This window comes from Giraffa tippelskirchi, chromosome 14 (assembly GCF_054371585.1).
Source record: "Giraffa tippelskirchi isolate mGirTip1 chromosome 14, T2T-mGirTip1v1.2.pri, whole genome shotgun sequence".
Taxonomy (NCBI): domain Eukaryota; kingdom Metazoa; phylum Chordata; class Mammalia; order Artiodactyla; family Giraffidae; genus Giraffa; species Giraffa tippelskirchi.
Genome location: NC_137288.1, coordinates 9,448,952 through 9,466,809, shown reverse-complemented (window position 1 = coordinate 9,466,809; position 17,858 = coordinate 9,448,952). Strand labels below are relative to the sequence as shown.

The 17,858-nt window shown below is 53.9% G+C and overlaps 2 protein-coding genes and 2 long non-coding RNA genes across 4 annotated transcripts in view; 2 read left to right on the top strand and 2 right to left on the bottom strand.

The window, feature by feature from the left end:
* Positions 1–17,858, bottom strand: part of LOC145534150 (uncharacterized) — a 694,441-nt gene that overhangs the window by 602,957 nt on the left and 73,626 nt on the right. The window contains exons 10-11 of the long non-coding RNA XR_014074276.1: positions 14,931–15,042; positions 7,289–7,400 (exon numbers count right to left, since the gene is read on the bottom strand). This is a non-coding gene — a long non-coding RNA (uncharacterized LOC145534150). The remainder of the gene's footprint in view (positions 1–7,288; positions 7,401–14,930; positions 15,043–17,858) is intronic.
* Positions 184–5,258, top strand: LOC145533883 (uncharacterized). The gene is made up of 3 exons (XM_081561227.1): positions 184–3,639; positions 4,039–4,351; positions 4,604–5,258. The coding sequence occupies exons 1-3, from the start codon at positions 3,403–3,405 to the stop codon at positions 5,230–5,232; spliced, it is 1,179 nt and encodes a 392-aa protein (XP_081417353.1). The 5' UTR covers positions 184–3,402; the 3' UTR covers positions 5,233–5,258.
* LOC145534184 (uncharacterized) lies at positions 7,711–12,874 on the bottom strand. Its single transcript, XR_014074319.1, has 2 exons — positions 10,521–12,874; positions 7,711–8,280 (listed from the first exon to the last, which is right to left on the bottom strand). It is a non-coding gene; the product is annotated as an uncharacterized LOC145534184 (long non-coding RNA).
* Positions 11,106–12,898, top strand: LOC145534074 (uncharacterized). Its single transcript, XM_081561442.1, has 3 exons — positions 11,106–11,281; positions 11,681–11,993; positions 12,246–12,898. Exons 1-3 carry the CDS (start codon positions 11,147–11,149, stop codon positions 12,872–12,874), a joined length of 1,077 nt encoding a protein of 358 aa, XP_081417568.1. The 5' UTR covers positions 11,106–11,146; the 3' UTR covers positions 12,875–12,898.

Genomic DNA, 17,858 nt, shown 5'->3' with positions numbered 1-17,858 from the left:
ATACTCCCCAGGAAACTCAAATATTACCAAGGTTCCCTAAGAAACCAATGAACAGAATTATCCAGTAAAGGCAAACCGTGCTTTTTAATGAGGCCAATGTCACAGAAGAAAAAAAAAATGCTTCACAATGAACTGCTCAAGGAAGCTACTAAATAAACTTTCAGAAAAGTTTAGTAGTTTTTTTTTTTTTTTTAATAGGGTGATGGAGAGCTATACCTTTCCCGTCTATGTGAATTTAGGTTTAAACTAGATTTCCCTTGGCTATTATATAAGACAAAAAAACCCACATCCCCCCCTTTCACTCCCCCCCACCCCCAAAAAGTGTTTTAATCTATAGAATTTTTGTGTCCTCAGTTGTGTCTGATTCGCGGCAACTCACGAACTCTACACAGCCAGGCTCTTCCGTCCATGGAATTCAGGGCAATTTTTTCTGTCCCAGTAAATGCCCACCCTGGGTGATCCAAAGGCAAGGGCTCAGAGGCTCCTGAGAGACTAACTCCTTTCAGCTGAGCACAGAGCTGGCTCCTCACTGGGATGCCTGTGGCCTGGGGCTCCCTGAGGGGAGAGCAGCACTCGCCCCACCGTGTGGTCACTGCTGGAAGTGCAGGCTGCTCCTCACTCCCCCTTGACAGTGTCCCTGAGGGCAGAACAGTGTGAATCGAATCAAGGTGGAAATGCAAACTCCAATGCAACCAAACTCCCCACAAGGTCTCTAAAACCACTCAGGAACAGGGAATTGGAAACTGCAGGGGATGACAGGAATGGAGATGGAGACTTGACACCTTACACCGAGTTCACTTCCAGTTATCCCTAGACAAACTTTCCATGAAAACTTGCCACAAATCTCGAAGAACAATGAGCAGAAACCGGACACGTGCTTTGAGTCTTCACACACAAAACTAAAAGCCAGTCCACAAAAAAAAAACAACCCAGAGAATACAGTGGACTTTGCAAAATCAAAGATATCTACTGTGGGAAAGACCTCATGACAAAAGCAAAAGACAGGTCATACATCGCGAGACGAATGAGTGGAAACACAAAGCTTATCAAGGATGTGTCTCCAAACAGACAAAGAACACCAACACAACAAGCCTCTGAAAACTAGGGAAAGGTCTGAAGGGACACCAGACTGAGGAAGACACACACAGAGGATCCCGGATGATGTCCAGCACTGAGGGCCTGAAGAAACAACAGTCTAGTTGCACCCCCTCAGGCCTGTGTGACCGTGGATGAGGCCTCTGTTTCCCGGTGGCTCTGAGAGATGGACAGGGAGGAAGGGGAAGAGAAGTCACTTGCATTTCTAATACTCACAGCAAAGTCTTCCAACGAGAAGGGAATTATCACCCCCACTGACAATGCCATTCACTGAAGTGATACCCACCAGTCCATCTAACCCAGAAGGGAAGGATGGACCTGTTCTCACAAAACGGCGAGAGATGGAAGAAGGAAGATCAAGCCCACACCAATCACTGGAAAGAGAAGCTGTGCTCAGGGCTTGAAAGAATTCCTATTGGGAAAATGATGTCACAGCCCCACAAGGCAATCCACAGCTTCGATGCTATTCCTCCCAAAATGCCAATGCATTTTCGCACCGAACAAAGAATTGCAAAAGGGGTACGGAGACAGAAAAGAGCCTAAACTGTCAATACAATCCGACGAAAAAGCCCCGATACGGACATCCAAGGTTGTGTGAAAGGAAATTAGACGACCAAACTAGGATCCTCGGGAGAGTATCGGAGAAGGCAATGGCGACCCACTCCAGTACTCTTGCCTGGAAAATGTCCTGGACGGAGGAGCCTGGTAGGCTGCAGGCCATGGGGTCACGCAGAGTCAGACACGACTGAAGTGACTTAGCCGCAGCAGCAGCAGCAGGACAGTATGCTATTGGGAATACAACAACACACACAGATCCAGATCGATGGAATAAAGTGGAGGGTCCAGAAACAAACCCCAGCATCCATGGTCAACTCATCTCTGACACAGAAGGGGAGAATATCCAAATGGGAACAAGAAAGCCTCTTCAATCAATGTCCATGGGAAAACCAGACAGCTACATCTGAAGAACGCTATTGGTTTTGATCTCATACCACCTCAATATAGGGGGAAAACCTCACCCTAAAGACTGATGTCATGAGATAGCTAGAAAGAAGCGTAGGTCAAAGGCTCCTTAACATCAGAGTCTCCTTGCCATTTGCTGGGCGGAGGTCGAAATGGGTCTCTTCAAGTAAGGCAAAGAGGTACACGAAGTACACCCATGGGTTTCCATCCAATGGAACCTCTTCACAACAGAGAAGCTAAGCATTCACAAATGCAAAAGATAGGAAACAGAACATGAGAGACTCCTTGCAAGTGGTGTATCTGAGAAGGGGTTCATATGGAAAGAGACGAAGAATGCACAGCACTCAGATTCCAAGAAACAACACCACCACCACCCTTGACCCTTCCCCCATGACCAACTCCGACCTAAAGCCTTTCTCTCCCTCTAACCTATCCCTAAAACATAACCCTCATCTAATCATATACATGTGCATCCCTAGCATCCATCCATCCACACACGAGAGAGAAAGAGGAAGACACAGACGGAACTGAGAAAGGAAAAGAGAGGGACACAGCCAGAGAGAGACACGGAACCAAAGAGAGGAAAGGAGTCGACGGTCCGGACTTTTCCTCAATCTGCCTCGAAGGTAGAAGCAATGACAGCGCCCTTCCACCCCAGAAGGGGGAAAAGGACGGAAGGTTTGGAGAGGAAAAGACAAGAACGCAGGGAGCCATTAGAAGCTCAGCCACCCGCAGAAGCCGAGCTGGGACACTTGAACAGAATCTCAATGGAAACAGAGGAGCAGAAAGTTGGCTACTCTTTTCTATAAGAGAGGGAGACCTTCGAGTCTTCCTTTCGGTCCTCCAACTTGGATGCGGGGTCTCAAAACAGTCAGGAGGGGGAGTGCCTTTTCCTGGGTACCACGGCACATCCAGGCCTCGTTCTGCCCCATTCTGTGCTGTGTCAGCCCTGGATGGAATCTTTCTTTCTGAAGTCTCAGCGCACGAGCTCCACGTGATATCGGCCCCAGGTGGAAAGGCATGGAGCTGCTCGTAGGCCGACAGACCTAGGAAGCAGATGGGAGAATGACCACCACTCTGCAGATGGAGAGACTGGGGCAACCCTGAGGGGCATATGCTTGTCCAGGGCCACACCACTTATGAGAAGAAGGAGCCTGGTCTGAGAGCAGTGGGGTCCTCGGAGCTCAGGCCCTGGCTGAACCCAGGCCTCCCCAGGGCTGTGGGCTGGGCTGTGTGGGTGTCACTGTGCCTGCACATGGCCTAAGGGGGGTGGTCGAGCAGTCAGAAACCCAGAGATTCCCTTGGGAAGTTTTGGGGAAGGGACCTCAGCACGAACCCCAGGAGATGATGTCACCTGCCGGCAACAGAACCCAACAGAACCCGCAGCCCGGGTATCCAGGCCTCCAGAGCGGAGAGGAGCCCCCAGCCAGTTCACTGGCTGCCAGGATGTTCTGCTGTTTGCCCCTGCCCAGAGGCCGGGGCCTCAGGAGTGCTCACAGGCAGTGTGCGCGGGCACCCTGTCGACGTTGGCTCAGGACACCCCCGAGAGGCCTCTGGCCCTTTGCCCGGAGAAACAGAAAGGTAACACGGGGAGCCCCAGGACGGACCAGGCCGCCTCTCCCATGCCACCCGGAAACACCGGGTCCTTTGCCTGTGTGTGTGGATGCGGGTTTCTTGGGGTGTGTCTCCCTCAAGGAAGCCCAGGCGGATGTGGGGTCAGAAGCCTGCGGACAAGTTGTGTCCACACCCCAGGGGAGAGCAGGCTGGGCGGGATGGGGAGAGTGCGGGCAGCGGCGGCCGCCCAGGCGGACCTCACACCCTCAGGTGGGTCTCTTTCCTCCCGGGTGGGGATCTGAGCAGACACACGTCTCTGACCCTTCTGGGAAGAGAAGTTCGAGCAGGCAGAAGCAGCGGCTCCACTGCCCAGGCCCAGCTCGGAAAACTCCTAGCATGGCTGGCTGACGGTCACTGTCGTTGCAGAGCTTCCCACGTGATGAGGCCGAGGACGGGGACACCCCATCCACCTCCCGGAGGGAGGGGTCGGAGCACCACCCCCCCGCCCGTGAGGCCCAGTGCAGGCTCCAGGTGAGCGTGCCCACGGAGGCATCAGCCCCACCGGGGGAGAAGCGGAGGCGGGGAAGGCCTGCTGCCGAGACACCGCCCAGGATACACCCGGCGGCCCAGTCTGAGGCTGCCACGGAGCTCAGCACACCCGGCTCCGACCCAGAGTCCCGAGAACCCCGGCCTCTGAGGCAGCAGGAGGACCTGGAGCCCAGCACGCCAGAGCACAGAGGTGAGGACGCTGGGGCTGGTGCACGGGAGTGTGTGGGGAGGGGGTGCTGAGCTACACAGGGACGAGTCCCCGAAAGCTGCTGCTGGGCCTGCAGCAAGCGCTGGCCTCACACCCCCCGCCCCCCATCTTGCACACTTCAGTCCCAAAAGACATCCGACGCTGGGTATTCTTTGGGAATCTCTTGGAAGCTTTCTGTCCCGGGAGACGCACATGCCAAGGCTGGCCTGTGGGCAAACTTTGCTTCTCCCCCAGCTCTAGCACTGGCCTCCAACTGGAACCAGGCTCCGCTTCCCAGACCTGTCCCTACAGAGGTGCTGGCTCCAGGTGCAGGACCCAGGGATCCACCGAGGGCAGATGGAGAACCGAGACTTGCCCTCGCAGAGACACCAGGCCAGCTGGGTACTGGCCAGCACACCGGGCAGATCGGATCTCCATGCCTGCAGGACCCCCAGCCCCAGGCACTGATGTCCCACCCCCTCAGCCAGAACCTCCACCTCCACGTGCACCTCTACCTGCTCGGGCTCTGGCAGGAGAACCCGAGGCAGAGGAGGAGTCACCGCCTCGGCAGGGAGAGCCTGCCCTGGCTCCCGCGCAACACCCAGACGCCCACGATGACTCACCCACCCCTGCAGGGAGAACGAGCCCCCGCTCTGGACAGACACCCAGAGCCCTTGCCGGAAACACCACGTCCAGGGGAGCGGTCGGCTCTGCAGCCTCCATCCCCGTCTGCTCACCGTGGACGCTGGCAACTCGGTCTGCCCCCAGGGGACATGGAGTTCCTTTCCCCTGAACTGCTTTGCATTTGGTTTGTTTCCACCTTTCTGGTGATGTTTTATTTTTTGTATGGTTTCCTGTACTTTTGTTGGTTAAGTTGGGATTAGTAAACTTTTTCATCATTGTTGCAATTTGGGAACACTGTTGTGTAACTCTGGTGATACTGTGTTACCATCACCACTTTGTAGTTTCAGACCCGTTTGATCTTTATGCCCCACCCCCCAACAAAGCCTGGATTCAAGGCAAGCACGCCCTGTTCATCCCTTCCCCCGATCCTGAACACAATTTCATCCTTTCTTTGTGCATTCCTTCCTATATTCTTGGTGTCCCCAATCAATGACTCTCAGTGAAATGACTGAAGGAGTGTTTTTTGGACTCTCCAGCTACTGTAAGACTCCATTGGAGAGTTCTCATTTGTATGTCATTTGAACTAGCCTTTGATATCTGAAAGGACGGTGTACGTCCTTTCAAGATACCATGTGCCAAACGAAGCCCTTTTGGCAACTGCCATCATTATCTCCAGGCAGGCATTGCTGTGTCAAGGGTGACATCTCAGCCAGAAGGCAGAGGCTGAGCTCGTCTTGTTGCACCAGCTCCCAAAAGAAGCCAAGAAAGGGAGCTGGAACAACAAACCACCCCAACACCCAGGAAAGCGTTCTTCATGACAGAAGGCTAGAAAATGACCCAACATCCTTGTGGCCCAGAACCCCTCTAGAAAATCACTGTTCCATAAAAAAGAGAAACACATGGGAAGTTCCAAGGAGAGGCAATGCCCATGGCCCGTGTACTTGAGAGACGGCCTGACCGCTCCGGGGAAGACACGCACCGACGGAACCCCTTGGGAAACAGCAGTGATAGTCCTCACCGTCGTAAGGGTTTCCTCTGGGGACAACCTGCCCGGGGCACCACACGAGGGAGCAGACCGGCTTCTCTTCCTCTGCCCCCACACCATTCACTCATGAAGGCAGCTCAGGTGTTCTCATGCCCTGCCTGCCTGCCTGCCTGGCTCATCCGTGAGCTGTGACCACCTACAGGGCAGGACTCCACCTTCTCCTCTCTGTGTACCGTGAATCTGCACACAGTGGGCTTGCAGAACCTTAGGAGACTTGAGCCATTCCCACTCGAGCCAGAACCCTCCCCAGGAAGGAAAACAGCTGTGGAGTCATTTTGGCCCCAGCACTGGTTCGAAAGCCTGGCGCCTCCTACAGCCTCTACGGTGTGAAGAGGGAGGTCCCTTCTGACAGAGCTTTCCGGGTCTCAGATCTAAGCTGTTGTTTCACTGTCAGCTGTGTCTCTTCCGTTGCAGCCAGGTGGGCCACGCTGCTCCAAAGGAGCTCACAAGCTGAGTTTCAAGGGAGGTATAGAGAGGACAGGGATGGCTACAACGTACTGCAAACTGAGTGAGGGTCCCCACAATCCTCAGCAAAGGTCTGTGGTGTGCAAGTGGGGAGTAGAGGGCCCCCAAGTTCCAAAGGAAGGGAGGTAGTCGGGAGCTAAAGCCCTTGGCCGCTGTGGTAGTAGCTGCAGATGGCAGCTCGTCCACAGTGCACTTCGAATGAGGTCATATGAGCGGGACTCTGGAAATGGCTCTGAAATCGGGAGAAAGGGGTCAGGGTATGTGGGAATCCGGCGGGGGTGGGGGGTGGATGAAGGAAGGTGTCCCTCCTCTCTCCAGTGCAATTTGGTTTGGTGAGTCTCAAAGCTACCAGATGGCACTTCCCAAGTCAGGCCCCCGCAGGAATCAGGGTGGGCTGCGTGCCTCGGCCCCTGCCACAGGGACAAGCCACACCAGTGGCCTCCCTGAGCTCCACTGGCCGGATCTGGGGGTTCTGTCTGGGTGCACACCTCCTTGCTGTGGCCAAGTTCCCCCCTTCTCTGAGCACCAGCTTCATCCTCTCGAATGAGGACATCGATTGCTACCTTGGCACGTTACTCTCTTCATCCTGTGAAGACTCATTAGGCTTATCCTACAATTACTAGCTGGCCCGAAGAGATATCTCCTGAATCCAGATTAAGCTGGAGTCTCCCAGGCTCATCTGGCATGTCTTCCCTGAAGTCTGCCAAAACCCACACCCTTGCATTTCCAGGGACACCCCTTAGCCAGCTGGGCAGAAAACCCAGCATGGTTCAAACAAGCTGACAGACAAGCGGGAGAGGACTCACGGGCAGACGGCTTCCCTCAGGTCTCGGGTGGAGCTCTGGGACCACAGCAGCAACGGGCCATCCCAGGCCCTGGGCTCAGCAGCGCCCTCATTCTCAGGCCGGCGGCTCTGCCCTGAGGGGAGCAGGAAGGTCACCAACTGCCGCAGGCGGGCCTCACGCCCCTCCCACTGCTGGAGCCTGACCTCCCCCGGCCCCACCCCTTCCCCTACCCCAGCAGGACGACAGCTCGTCTTCCCCTGGCTTCCAACGGGAGGCCCGGCCCTGGGCCCCGATTGGGCACTGCCCCAGCCCGGAGCCAATCACAGTGGCCAGGGAGGTGGAACGCACCGATTGGCCAGGGCCTGGTCATGGGACCATACTCCCCAGGAAACTCAAATATTACCAAGGTTCCCTAAGAAACCAATGAACAGAATTATCCAGTAAAGGCAAACCGTGCTTTTTAATGAGGCCAATGTCACAGAAAAAAAAAAAATGCTTCACAATGAACTGCTCAAGGAAGCTACTAAATAAACTTTCAGAAAAGTTTAGTAGTTTTTCTTTTTTTTTTTAATAGGGTGACGGAGAGCTATACCTTTCCCGTCTATGTGAATTTAGGTTTAAACTAGATTTCCCTTGGCTATTATATAAGACAAAAAAACCCACATCCCCCCCTTTCACTCCCCCCCACCCCCAAAAAGTGTTTTAATCTATAGAATTTTTGTGTCCTCAGTTGTGTCTGATTCGCGGCAACTCACGAACTCTACACAGCCAGGCTCTTCCGTCCATGGAATTCAGGGCAATTTTTTCTGTTCCAGTAAATGCCCACCCTGGGTGATCCAAAGGCAAGGGCTCAGAGGCTCCTGAGAGACTAACTCCTTTCAGCTGAGCACAGAGCTGGCTCCTCACTGGGATGCCTGTGGCCTGGGGCTCCCTGAGGGGAGAGCAGCACTCGCCCCACCGTGTGGTCACTGCTGGAAGTGCAGGCTGCTCCTCACTCCCCCTTGACAGTGTCCCTGAGGGCAGAACAGTGTGAATCGAATCAAGGTGGAAATGCAAACTCCAATGCAACCAAACTCCCCACAAGGTCTCTAAAACCACTCAGGAACAGGGAATTGGAAACTGCAGGGGATGACAGGAATGGAGATGGAGACTTGACACCTTACACCGAGTTCACTTCCAGTTATCCCTAGACAAACTTTCCATGGAAACTTGTCACAAATCTCGAAGAACAATGAGCAGAAACCGGACACGTGCTTTGAGTCTTCACACACAAAACTAAAAGCCAGTCCACAAAAAAAAAAAACCCAGAGAATACAGTGGACTTTGCAAAATCAAAGATATCTACTGTGGGAAAGACCTCATGACAAAAGCAAAAGACAGGTCATACATCGCGAGACGAATGAGTGGAAACACAAAGCTTATCAAGGATGTGTCTCCAAACAGACAAAGAACACCAACACAACAAGCCTCTGAAAACTAGGGAAAGGTCTGAAGGGACACCAGACTGAGGAAGACACACACAGAGGATCCCGGATGATGTCCAGCACTGAGGGCCTGAAGAAACAACAGTCTAGTTGCACCCCCTCAGGCCTGTGTGACCGTGGATGAGGCCTCTGTTTCCCGGTGGCTCTGAGAGATGGACAGGGAGGAAGGGGAAGAGAAGTCACTTGCATTTCTAATACTCACAGCAAAGTCTTCCAACGAGAAGGGAATTATCACCCCCACTGACAATGCCATTCACTGAAGTGATACCCACCAGTCCATCTAACCCAGAAGGGAAGGATGGACCTGTTCTCACAAAACGGCGAGAGATGGAAGAAGGAAGATCAAGCCCACACCAATCACTGGAAAGAGAAGCTGTGCTCAGGGCTTGAAAGAATTCCTATTGGGAAAATGATGTCACAGCCCCACAAGGCAATCCACAGCTTCGATGCTATTCCTCCCAAAATGCCAATGCATTTTCGCACCGAACAAAGAATTGCAAAAGGGGTACGGAGACAGAAAAGAGCCTAAACTGTCAATACAATCCGACGAAAAAGCCCCGATACGGACATCCAAGGTTGTGTGAAAGGAAATTAGACGACCAAACTAGCATCCTCGGGAGAGTATCGGAGAAGGCAATGGCGACCCACTCCAGTACTCTTGCCTGGAAAATGTCCTGGACGGAGGAGCCTGGTAGGCTGCAGGCCATGGGGTCACGCAGAGTCAGACACGACTGAAGTGACTTAGCCGCAGCAGCAGCAGCAGGACAGTATGCTATTGGGAATACAACAACACACACAGATCCAGATCGATGGAATAAAGTGGAGGGTCCAGAAACAAACCCCAGCATCCATGGTCAACTCATCTCTGACACAGAAGGGGAGAATATCCAAATGGGAACAAGAAAGCCTCTTCAATCAATGTCCATGGGAAAACCAGACAGCTACATCTGAAGAACGCTATTGGTTTTGATCTCATACCACCTCAATATAGGGGGAAAACCTCACCCTAAAGACTGATGTCATGAGATAGCTAGAAAGAAGCGTAGGTCAAAGGCTCCTTAACATCAGAGTCTCCTTGCCATTTGCTGGGCGGAGGTCGAAATGGGTCTCTTCAAGTAAGGCAAAGAGGTACACGAAGTACACCCATGGGTTTCCATCCAATGGAACCTCTTCACAACAGAGAAGCTAAGCATTCACAAATGCAAAAGATAGGAAACAGAACATGAGAGACTCCTTGCAAGTGGTGTATCTGAGAAGGGGTTCATATGGAAAGAGACGAAGAATGCACAGCACTCAGATTCCAAGAAACAACACCACCACCACCCTTGACCCTTCCCCCATGACCAACTCCGACCTAAAGCCTTTCTCTCCCTCTAACCTATCCCTAAAACATAACCCTCATCTAATCATATACATGTGCATCCCTAGCATCCATCCATCCACACACGAGAGAGAAAGAGGAAGACACAGACGGAACTGAGAAAGGAAAAGAGAGGGACACAGCCAGAGAGAGACACGGAACCAAAGAGAGGAAAGGAGTCGACGGTCCAGACTTTTCCTCAATCTGCCTCGAAGGTAGAAGCAATGACAGCGCCCTTCCACCCCAGAAGGGGGAAAAGGACGGAAGGTTTGGAGAGGAAAAGACAAGAACGCAGGGAGCCATTAGAAGCTCAGCCACCCGCAGAAGCCGAGCTGGGACACTTGAACAGAATCTCAATGGAAACAGAGGAGCAGAAAGTTGGCTACTCTTTTCTATAAGAGAGGGAGACCTTCGAGTCTTCCTTTCGGTCCTCCAACTTGGATGCGGGGTCTCAAAACAGTCAGGAGGGGGAGTGCCTTTTCCTGGGTACCACGGCGCATCCAGGCCTCGTTCTGCCCCATTCTGTGCTGTGTCAGCCCTGGATGGAATCTTTCTTTCTGAAGTCTCAGCGCACAAGCTCCACGTGATATCGGCCCCAGGTGGAAAGGCATGGAGCTGCTCGTAGGCCGACAGACCTAGGAAGCAGATGGGAGAATGACCACCACTCTGCAGATGGAGAGACTGGGGCAACCCTGAGGGGCATATGCTTGTCCAGGGCCACACCACTTATGAGAAGAAGGAGCCTGGTCTGAGAGCAGTGGGGTCCTCGGAGCTCAGGCCCTGGCTGAACCCAGGCCTCCCCAGGGCTGTGGGCTGGGCTGTGTGGGTGTCACTGTGCCTGCACATGGCCTAAGGGGGGTGGTCGAGCAGTCAGAAACCCAGAGATTCCCTTGGGAAGTTTTGGGGAAGGGACCTCAGCACGAACCCCAGGAGATGATGTCACCTGCCGGCAACAGAACCCAACAGAACCCGCAGCCCGGGTATCCAGGCCTCCAGAGCGGAGAGGAGCCCCCAGCCAGTTCACTGGCTGCCAGGATGTTCTGCTGTTTGCCCCTGCCCAGAGGCCGGGGCCTCAGGAGTGCTCACAGGCAGTGTGCGCGGGCACCCTGTCGACGTTGGCTCAGGACACCCCCGAGAGGCCTCTGGCCCTTTGCCCGGAGAAACAGAAAGGTAACACGGGGAGCCCCAGGACGGACCAGGCCGCCTCTCCCATGCCACCCGGAAACAGCGGGTCCTTTGCCTGTGTGTGTGGATGCGGGTTTCTTGGGGTGTGTCTCCCTCAAGGAAGCCCAGGCGGATGTGGGGTCAGAAGCCTGCGGACAAGTTGTGTCCACACCCCAGGGGAGAGCAGGCTGGGCGGGATGGGGAGAGTGCGGGCAGCGGCGGCCGCCCAGGCGGACCTCACACCCTCAGGTGGGTCTCTTTCCTCCCGGGTGGGGATCTGAGCAGACACACGTCTCTGACCCTTCTGGGAAGAGAAGTTCGAGCAGGCAGAAGCAGCGGCTCCACTGCCCAGGCCCAGCTCGGAAAACTCCTAGCATGGCTGGCTGACGGTCACTGTCATTGCAGAGCTTCCCACGTGATGAGGCCGAGGACGGGGACACCCCATCCACCTCCCGGAGGGAGGGGTCGGAGCACCACCCCCCCGCCCGTGAGGCCCAGTGCAGGCTCCAGGTGAGCGTGCCCACGGAGGCATCAGCCCCACCGGGGGAGAAGCGGAGGCGGGGAAGGCCTGCTGCCGAGACACCGCCCAGGATACACCCGGCGGCCCAGTCTGAGGCTGCCACGGAGCTCAGCACACCCGGCTCCGACCCAGAGTCCCGAGAACCCCGGCCTCTGAGGCAGCAGGAGGACCTGGAGCCCAGCACGCCAGAGCACAGAGGTGAGGACGCTGGGGCTGGTGCACGGGAGTGTGTGGGGAGGGGGTGCTGAGCTACACAGGGACGAGTCCCCGAAAGCTGCTGCTGGGCCTGCAGCAAGCGCTGGCCTCACACCCCCCGCCCCCCATCTTGCACACTTCAGTCCCAAAAGACATCCGACGCTGGGTATTCTTTGGGAATCTCTTGGAAGCTTTCTGTCCCGGGAGACGCACATGCCAAGGCTGGCCTGTGGGCAAACTTTGCTTCTCCCCCAGCTCTAGCACTGGCCTCCAACTGGAACCAGGCTCCGCTTCCCAGACCTGTCCCTACAGAGGTGCTGGCTCCAGGTGCAGGACCCAGGGATCCACCGAGGGCAGATGGAGAACCGAGACTTGCCCTCGCAGAGACACCAGGCCAGCTGGGTACTGGCCAGCACACCGGGCAGATCGGATCTCCATGCCTGCAGGACCCCCAGCCCCAGGCACTGATGTCCCACCCCCTCAGCCAGAACCTCCACCTCCACGTGCACCTCTACCTGCTCGGGCTCTGGCAGGAGAACCCGAGGCAGAGGAGGAGTCACCGCCTCGGCAGGGAGAGCCTGCCCTGGCTCCCGCGCAACACCCAGACGCCCACGATGACTCACCCACCCCTGCAGGGAGAACGAGCCCCCGCTCTGGACAGACACCCAGAGCCCTTGCCGGAAACACCACGTCCAGGGGAGCGGTCGGCTCTGCAGCCTCCATCCCCGTCTGCTCACCGTGGACGCTGGCAACTCGGTCTGCCCCCAGGGGACATGGAGTTCCTTTCCCCTGAACTGCTTTGCAGTTGCTTTGTTTCCACCTTTCTGGTGATGTTTTATTTTTTGTATGGTTTCCTGTACTTTTGTTGGTTAAGTTGGGATTAGTAAACTTTTTCATCATTGTTGCAATTTGGGAACACTGTTGTGTAACTCTGGTGATACTGTGTTACCATCACCACTTTGTAGTTTCAGACCCGTTTGATCTTTATGCCCCACCCCCCAACAAAGCCTGGATTCAAGGCAAGCACGCCCTGTTCATCCCTTCCCCCGATCCTGAACACAATTTCATCCTTTCTTTGTGCATTCCTTCCTATATTCTTGGTGTCCCCAATCAATGACTCTCAGTGAAATGACTGACGGAGTGTTTTTTGGACTCTCCAACTACTGTAAGACTCCATTGGAGAGTTCTCATTTTTATGTCATTTGAACTAGCCTTTGATATCTGAAAGGACGGTGTACGTCCTTTCAAGATACCATGTGCCAAACGAAGCCCTTTTGGCAACTGCCATCATTATCTCCAGGCAGGCATTGCTGTGTCAAGGGTGACATCTCAGCCAGAAGGCAGAGGCTGAGCTCGTCTTGTTGCACCAGCTCCCAAAAGAAGCCAAGAAAGGGAGCTGGAACAACAAACCACCCCAACACCCAGGAAAGCGTTCTTCATGACAGAAGGCTAGAAAATGACCCAACATCCTTGTGGCCCAGAACCCCTCTAGAAAATCACTGTTCCATAAAAAAGAGAAACACATGGGAAGTTCCAAGGAGAGGCAATGCCCATGGCCCGTGTACTTGAGAGACGGCCTGACCGCTCCGGGGAAGACACGCACCGACGGAACCCCTTGGGAAACAGCAGTGATAGTCCTCACCGTCGTAAGGGTTTCCTCTGGGGACAACCTGCCCGGGGCACCACACGAGGGAGCAGACCGGCTTCTCTTCCTCTGCCCCCACACCATTCACTCATGAAGGCAGCTCAGGTGTTCTCATGCCCTGCCTGCCTGCCTGCCTGGCTCATCCGTGAGCTGTGACCACCTACAGGGCAGGACTCCACCTTCTCCTCTCTGTGTACCGTGAATCTGCACACAGTGGGCTTGCAGAACCTTAGGAGACTTGAGCCATTCCCACTCGAGCCAGAACCCTCCCCAGGAAGGAAAACAGCTGTGGAGTCATTTTGGCCCCAGCACTGGTTCGAAAGCCTGGCGCCTCCTACAGCCTCTACGGTGTGAAGAGGGAGGTCCCTTCTGACAGAGCTTTCCGGGTCTCAGATCTAAGCTGTTGTTTCACTGTCAGCTGTGTCTCTTCCGTTGCAGCCAGGTGGGCCACGCTGCTCCAAAGGAGCTCACAAGCTGAGTTTCAAGGGAGGTATAGAGAGGACAGGGATGGCTACAACGTACTGCAAACTGAGTGAGGGTCCCCACAATCCTCAGCAAAGGTCTGTGGTGTGCAAGTGGGGAGTAGAGGGCCCCCAAGTTCCAAAGGAAGGGAGGTAGTCGGGAGCTAAAGCCCTTGGCCGCTGTGGTAGTAGCTGCAGATGGCAGCTCGTCCACAGTGCACTTCGAATGAGGTCATATGAGCGGGACTCTGGAAATGGCTCCGAAATCGGGAGAAAGGGGTCAGGGTATGTGGGAATCCGGCGGGGGTGGGGGGTGGATGAAGGAAGGTGTCCCTCCTCTCTCCAGTGCAATTTGGTTTGGTGAGTCTCAAAGCTACCAGATGGCACTTCCCAAGTCAGGCCCCCGCAGGAATCAGGGTGGGCTGCGTGCCTCGGCCCCTGCCACAGGGACAAGCCACACCAGTGGCCTCCCTGAGCTCCAATGGCCGGATCTGGGGGTTCTGTCTGGGTGCACACCTCCTTGCTGTGGCCAAGTTCCCCCCTTCTCTGAGCACCAGCTTCATCCTCTCGAATGAGGACATCGATTGCTACCTTGGCACGTTACTCTCTTCATCCTGTGAAGACTCATTAGGCTTATCCTACAATTACTAGCTGGCCCGAAGAGATATCTCCTGAATCCAGATTAAGCTGGAGTCTCCCAGGCTCATCTGGCATGTCTTCCCTGAAGTCTGCCAAAACCCACACCCTTGCATTTCCAGGGACTCCCCTTAGCCAGCTGGGCAGAAAACCCAGCATGGTTCAAACAAGCTGAGAGACAAGCGGGAGAGGACTCACGGGCAGACGGCTTCCCTCAGGTCTCGGGTGGAGTTCTGGGACCAAAGCAGCAACGGGCCATCCCAGGCCCTGGGCTCAGCAGCGCCCTCATTCTCAGGCCGGCGGCTCTGCCCTGAGGGGAGCAGGAAGGTCACCAACTGCCGCAGGCGGGCCTCACGCCCCTCCCACTGCTGGAGCCTGACCTCCCCCGGCCCCACCCCTTACCCTACCCCAGCAGGACGACAGCTCGTCTTCCCCTGGCTTCCAACGGGAGGCCCGGCCCTGGGCCCCGATTGGGCACTGCCCCAGCCCGGAGCCAATCACAGTGGCCAGGGAGGTGGAACGCACCGATTGGCCAGGGCCAGGTCATGGGACCATACTCCCCAGGAAACTCAAATATTACCAAGGTTCCCTAAGAAACCAATGAACAGAATTATCCAGTAAAGGCAAACCGTGCTTTTTAATGAGGCCAATGTCACAGAAAAAAAAAAAATGCTTCACAATGAACTGCTCAAGGAAGCTACTAAATAAACTTTCAGAAAAGTTTAGTAGTTTTTTTTTTTTTTTTTTAATAGGGTGACGGAGAGCTATACCTTTCCCGTCTATGTGAATTTAGGTTTAAACTAGATTTCCCTTGGCTATTATATAAGACAAAAAAACCCACATCCCCCCCTTTCACTCCCCCCCACCCCCAAAAAGTGTTTTAATCTATAGAATTTTTGTGTCCTCAGTTGTGTCTGATTCGCGGCAACTCACGAACTCTACACAGCCAGGCTCTTCCGTCCATGGAATTCAGGGCAATTTTTTCTGTCCCAGTAAATGCCCACCCTGGGTGATCCAAAGGCAAGGGCTCAGAGGCTCCTGAGAGACTAACTCCTTTCAGCTGAGCACAGAGCTGGCTCCTCACTGGGATGCCTGTGGCCTGGGGCTCCCTGAGGGGAGAGCAGCACTCGCCCCACCGTGTGGTCACTGCTGGAAGTGCAGGCTGCTCCTCACTCCCCCTTGACAGTGTCCCTGAGGGCAGAACAGTGTGAATCGAATCAAGGTGGAAATGCAAACTCCAATGCAACCAAACTCCCCACAAGGTCTCTAAAACCACTCAGGAACAGGGAATTGGAAACTGCAGGGGATGACAGGAATGGAGATGGAGACTTGACACCTTACACCGAGTTCACTTCCAGTTATCCCTAGACAAACTTTCCATGAAAACTTGTCACAAATCTCGAAGAACAATGAGCAGAAACCGGACACGTGCTTTGAGTCTTCACACACAAAACTAAAAGCCAGTCCACAAAAAAAAAAAAAAAACCCAGAGAATACAGTGGACTTTGCAAAATCAAAGATATCTACTGTGGGAAAGACCTCATGGCAAAAGCAAAAGACAGGTCATACATCGCGAGACGAATGAGTGGAAACACAAAGCTTATCAAGGATGTGTCTCCAAACAGACAAAGAACACCAACGCAACAAGCCTGTGAAAACTAGGGAAAGGTCTGAAGGGACACCAGACTGAGGAAGACACACACAGAGGATCCCGGATGATGTCCAGCACTGAGGGCCTGAAGAAACAACGGTCTAGTTGCACCCCCTCAGGCCTGTGTGACCGTGGATGAGGCCTCTGTTTCCCGGTGGCTCTGAGAGATGGACAGGGAGGAAGGGGAAGAGAAGTCACTTGCATTTCTAATACTCACAGCAAAGTCTTCCAACGAGAAGGGAATTATCACCCCCACTGACAATGCCATTCACTGAAGTGATACCCACCAGTCCATCTAACCCAGAAGGGAAGGATGGACCTGTTCTCACAAAACGGCGAGAGATGGAAGAAGGAAGATCAAGCCCACACCAATCACTGGAAAGAGAAGCTGTGCTCAGGGCTTGAAAGAATTCCTATTGGGAAAATGATGTCACAGCCCCACAAGGCAATCCACAGCTTCGATGCTATTCCTCCCAAAATGCCAATGCATTTTCGCACCGAACAAAGAATTGCAAAAGGGGTACGGAGACAGAAAAGAGCCTAAACTGTCAATACAATCCGACGAAAAAGCCCCGATACGGACATCCAAGGTTGTGTGAAAGGAAATTAGACGACCAAACTAGGATCCTCAGGAGAGTATCGGAGAAGGCAATGGCGACCCACTCCAGTACTCTTGCCTGGAAAACGTCCTGGACGGAGGAGCCTGGTAGGCTGCAGGCCATGGGGTCACGCAGAGTCAGACACGACTGAAGTGACTTAACCGCAGCAGCAGCAGCAGGACAGTATGCTATTGGGAATACAACAACACACACAGATCCAGATCGATGGAATAAAGTGGAGGGTCCAGAAACAAACCCCAGCATCCATGGTCAACTCATCTCTGACACAGAAGGGGAGAATATCCAAATGGGAACAAGAAAGCCTCTTCAATCAATGTCCATGGGAAAACCAGACAGCTACATCTGAAGAACGCTATTGGTTTTGATCTCATACCACCTCAATATAGGGGGGAAACTTCACCCTAAAGACTGATGTCATGAGATAGCTAGAAAGAAGCGTAGGTCAAAGGCTCCTTAACATCAGAGTCTCCTTGCCATTTGCTGGGCGGAGGTCGAAATGGGTCTCTTCAAGTAAGGCAAAGAGGTACACGAAGTACACCCATGGGTTTCCATCCAATGGAACCTCTTCACAACAGAGAAGCTAAGCATTCACAAATGCAAAAGATAGGAAACAGAACATGAGAGACTCCTTGCAAGTGGTGTATCTGAGAAGGGGTTCATATGGAAAGAGACGAAGAATGCACAGCACTCAGATTCCAAGAAACAACACCACCACCACCCTTGACCCTTCCCCCATGACCAACTCCGACCTAAAGCCTTTCTCTCCCTCTAACCTATCCCTAAAACATAACCCTCATCTAATCATATACATGTGCATCCCTAGCATCCATCCATCCACACACGAGAGAGAAAGAG

Bases quoted from the DNA above. Each gene is read 5' to 3' on its own strand.
- LOC145533883 (XM_081561227.1), top strand. From the start codon at position 3,403: ATGATGTCACCTGCCGGCAACAGAACCCAACAGAACCCGCAGCCCGGG. The intron at 3,640-4,038 runs GTAACACGGGGA...CTGTCGTTGCAG, and splicing joins TTGCCCGGAGAAACAGAAAG to AGCTTCCCACGTGATGAGGC. The intron at 4,352-4,603 runs GTGAGGACGCTG...CTTCTCCCCCAG, and splicing joins CAGCACGCCAGAGCACAGAG to CTCTAGCACTGGCCTCCAAC.
- LOC145534074 (XM_081561442.1), top strand. From the start codon at position 11,147: ATGTTCTGCTGTTTGCCCCTGCCCAGAGGCCGGGGCCTCAGGAGTGCT. The intron at 11,282-11,680 runs GTAACACGGGGA...CTGTCATTGCAG, and splicing joins TTGCCCGGAGAAACAGAAAG to AGCTTCCCACGTGATGAGGC. The intron at 11,994-12,245 runs GTGAGGACGCTG...CTTCTCCCCCAG, and splicing joins CAGCACGCCAGAGCACAGAG to CTCTAGCACTGGCCTCCAAC.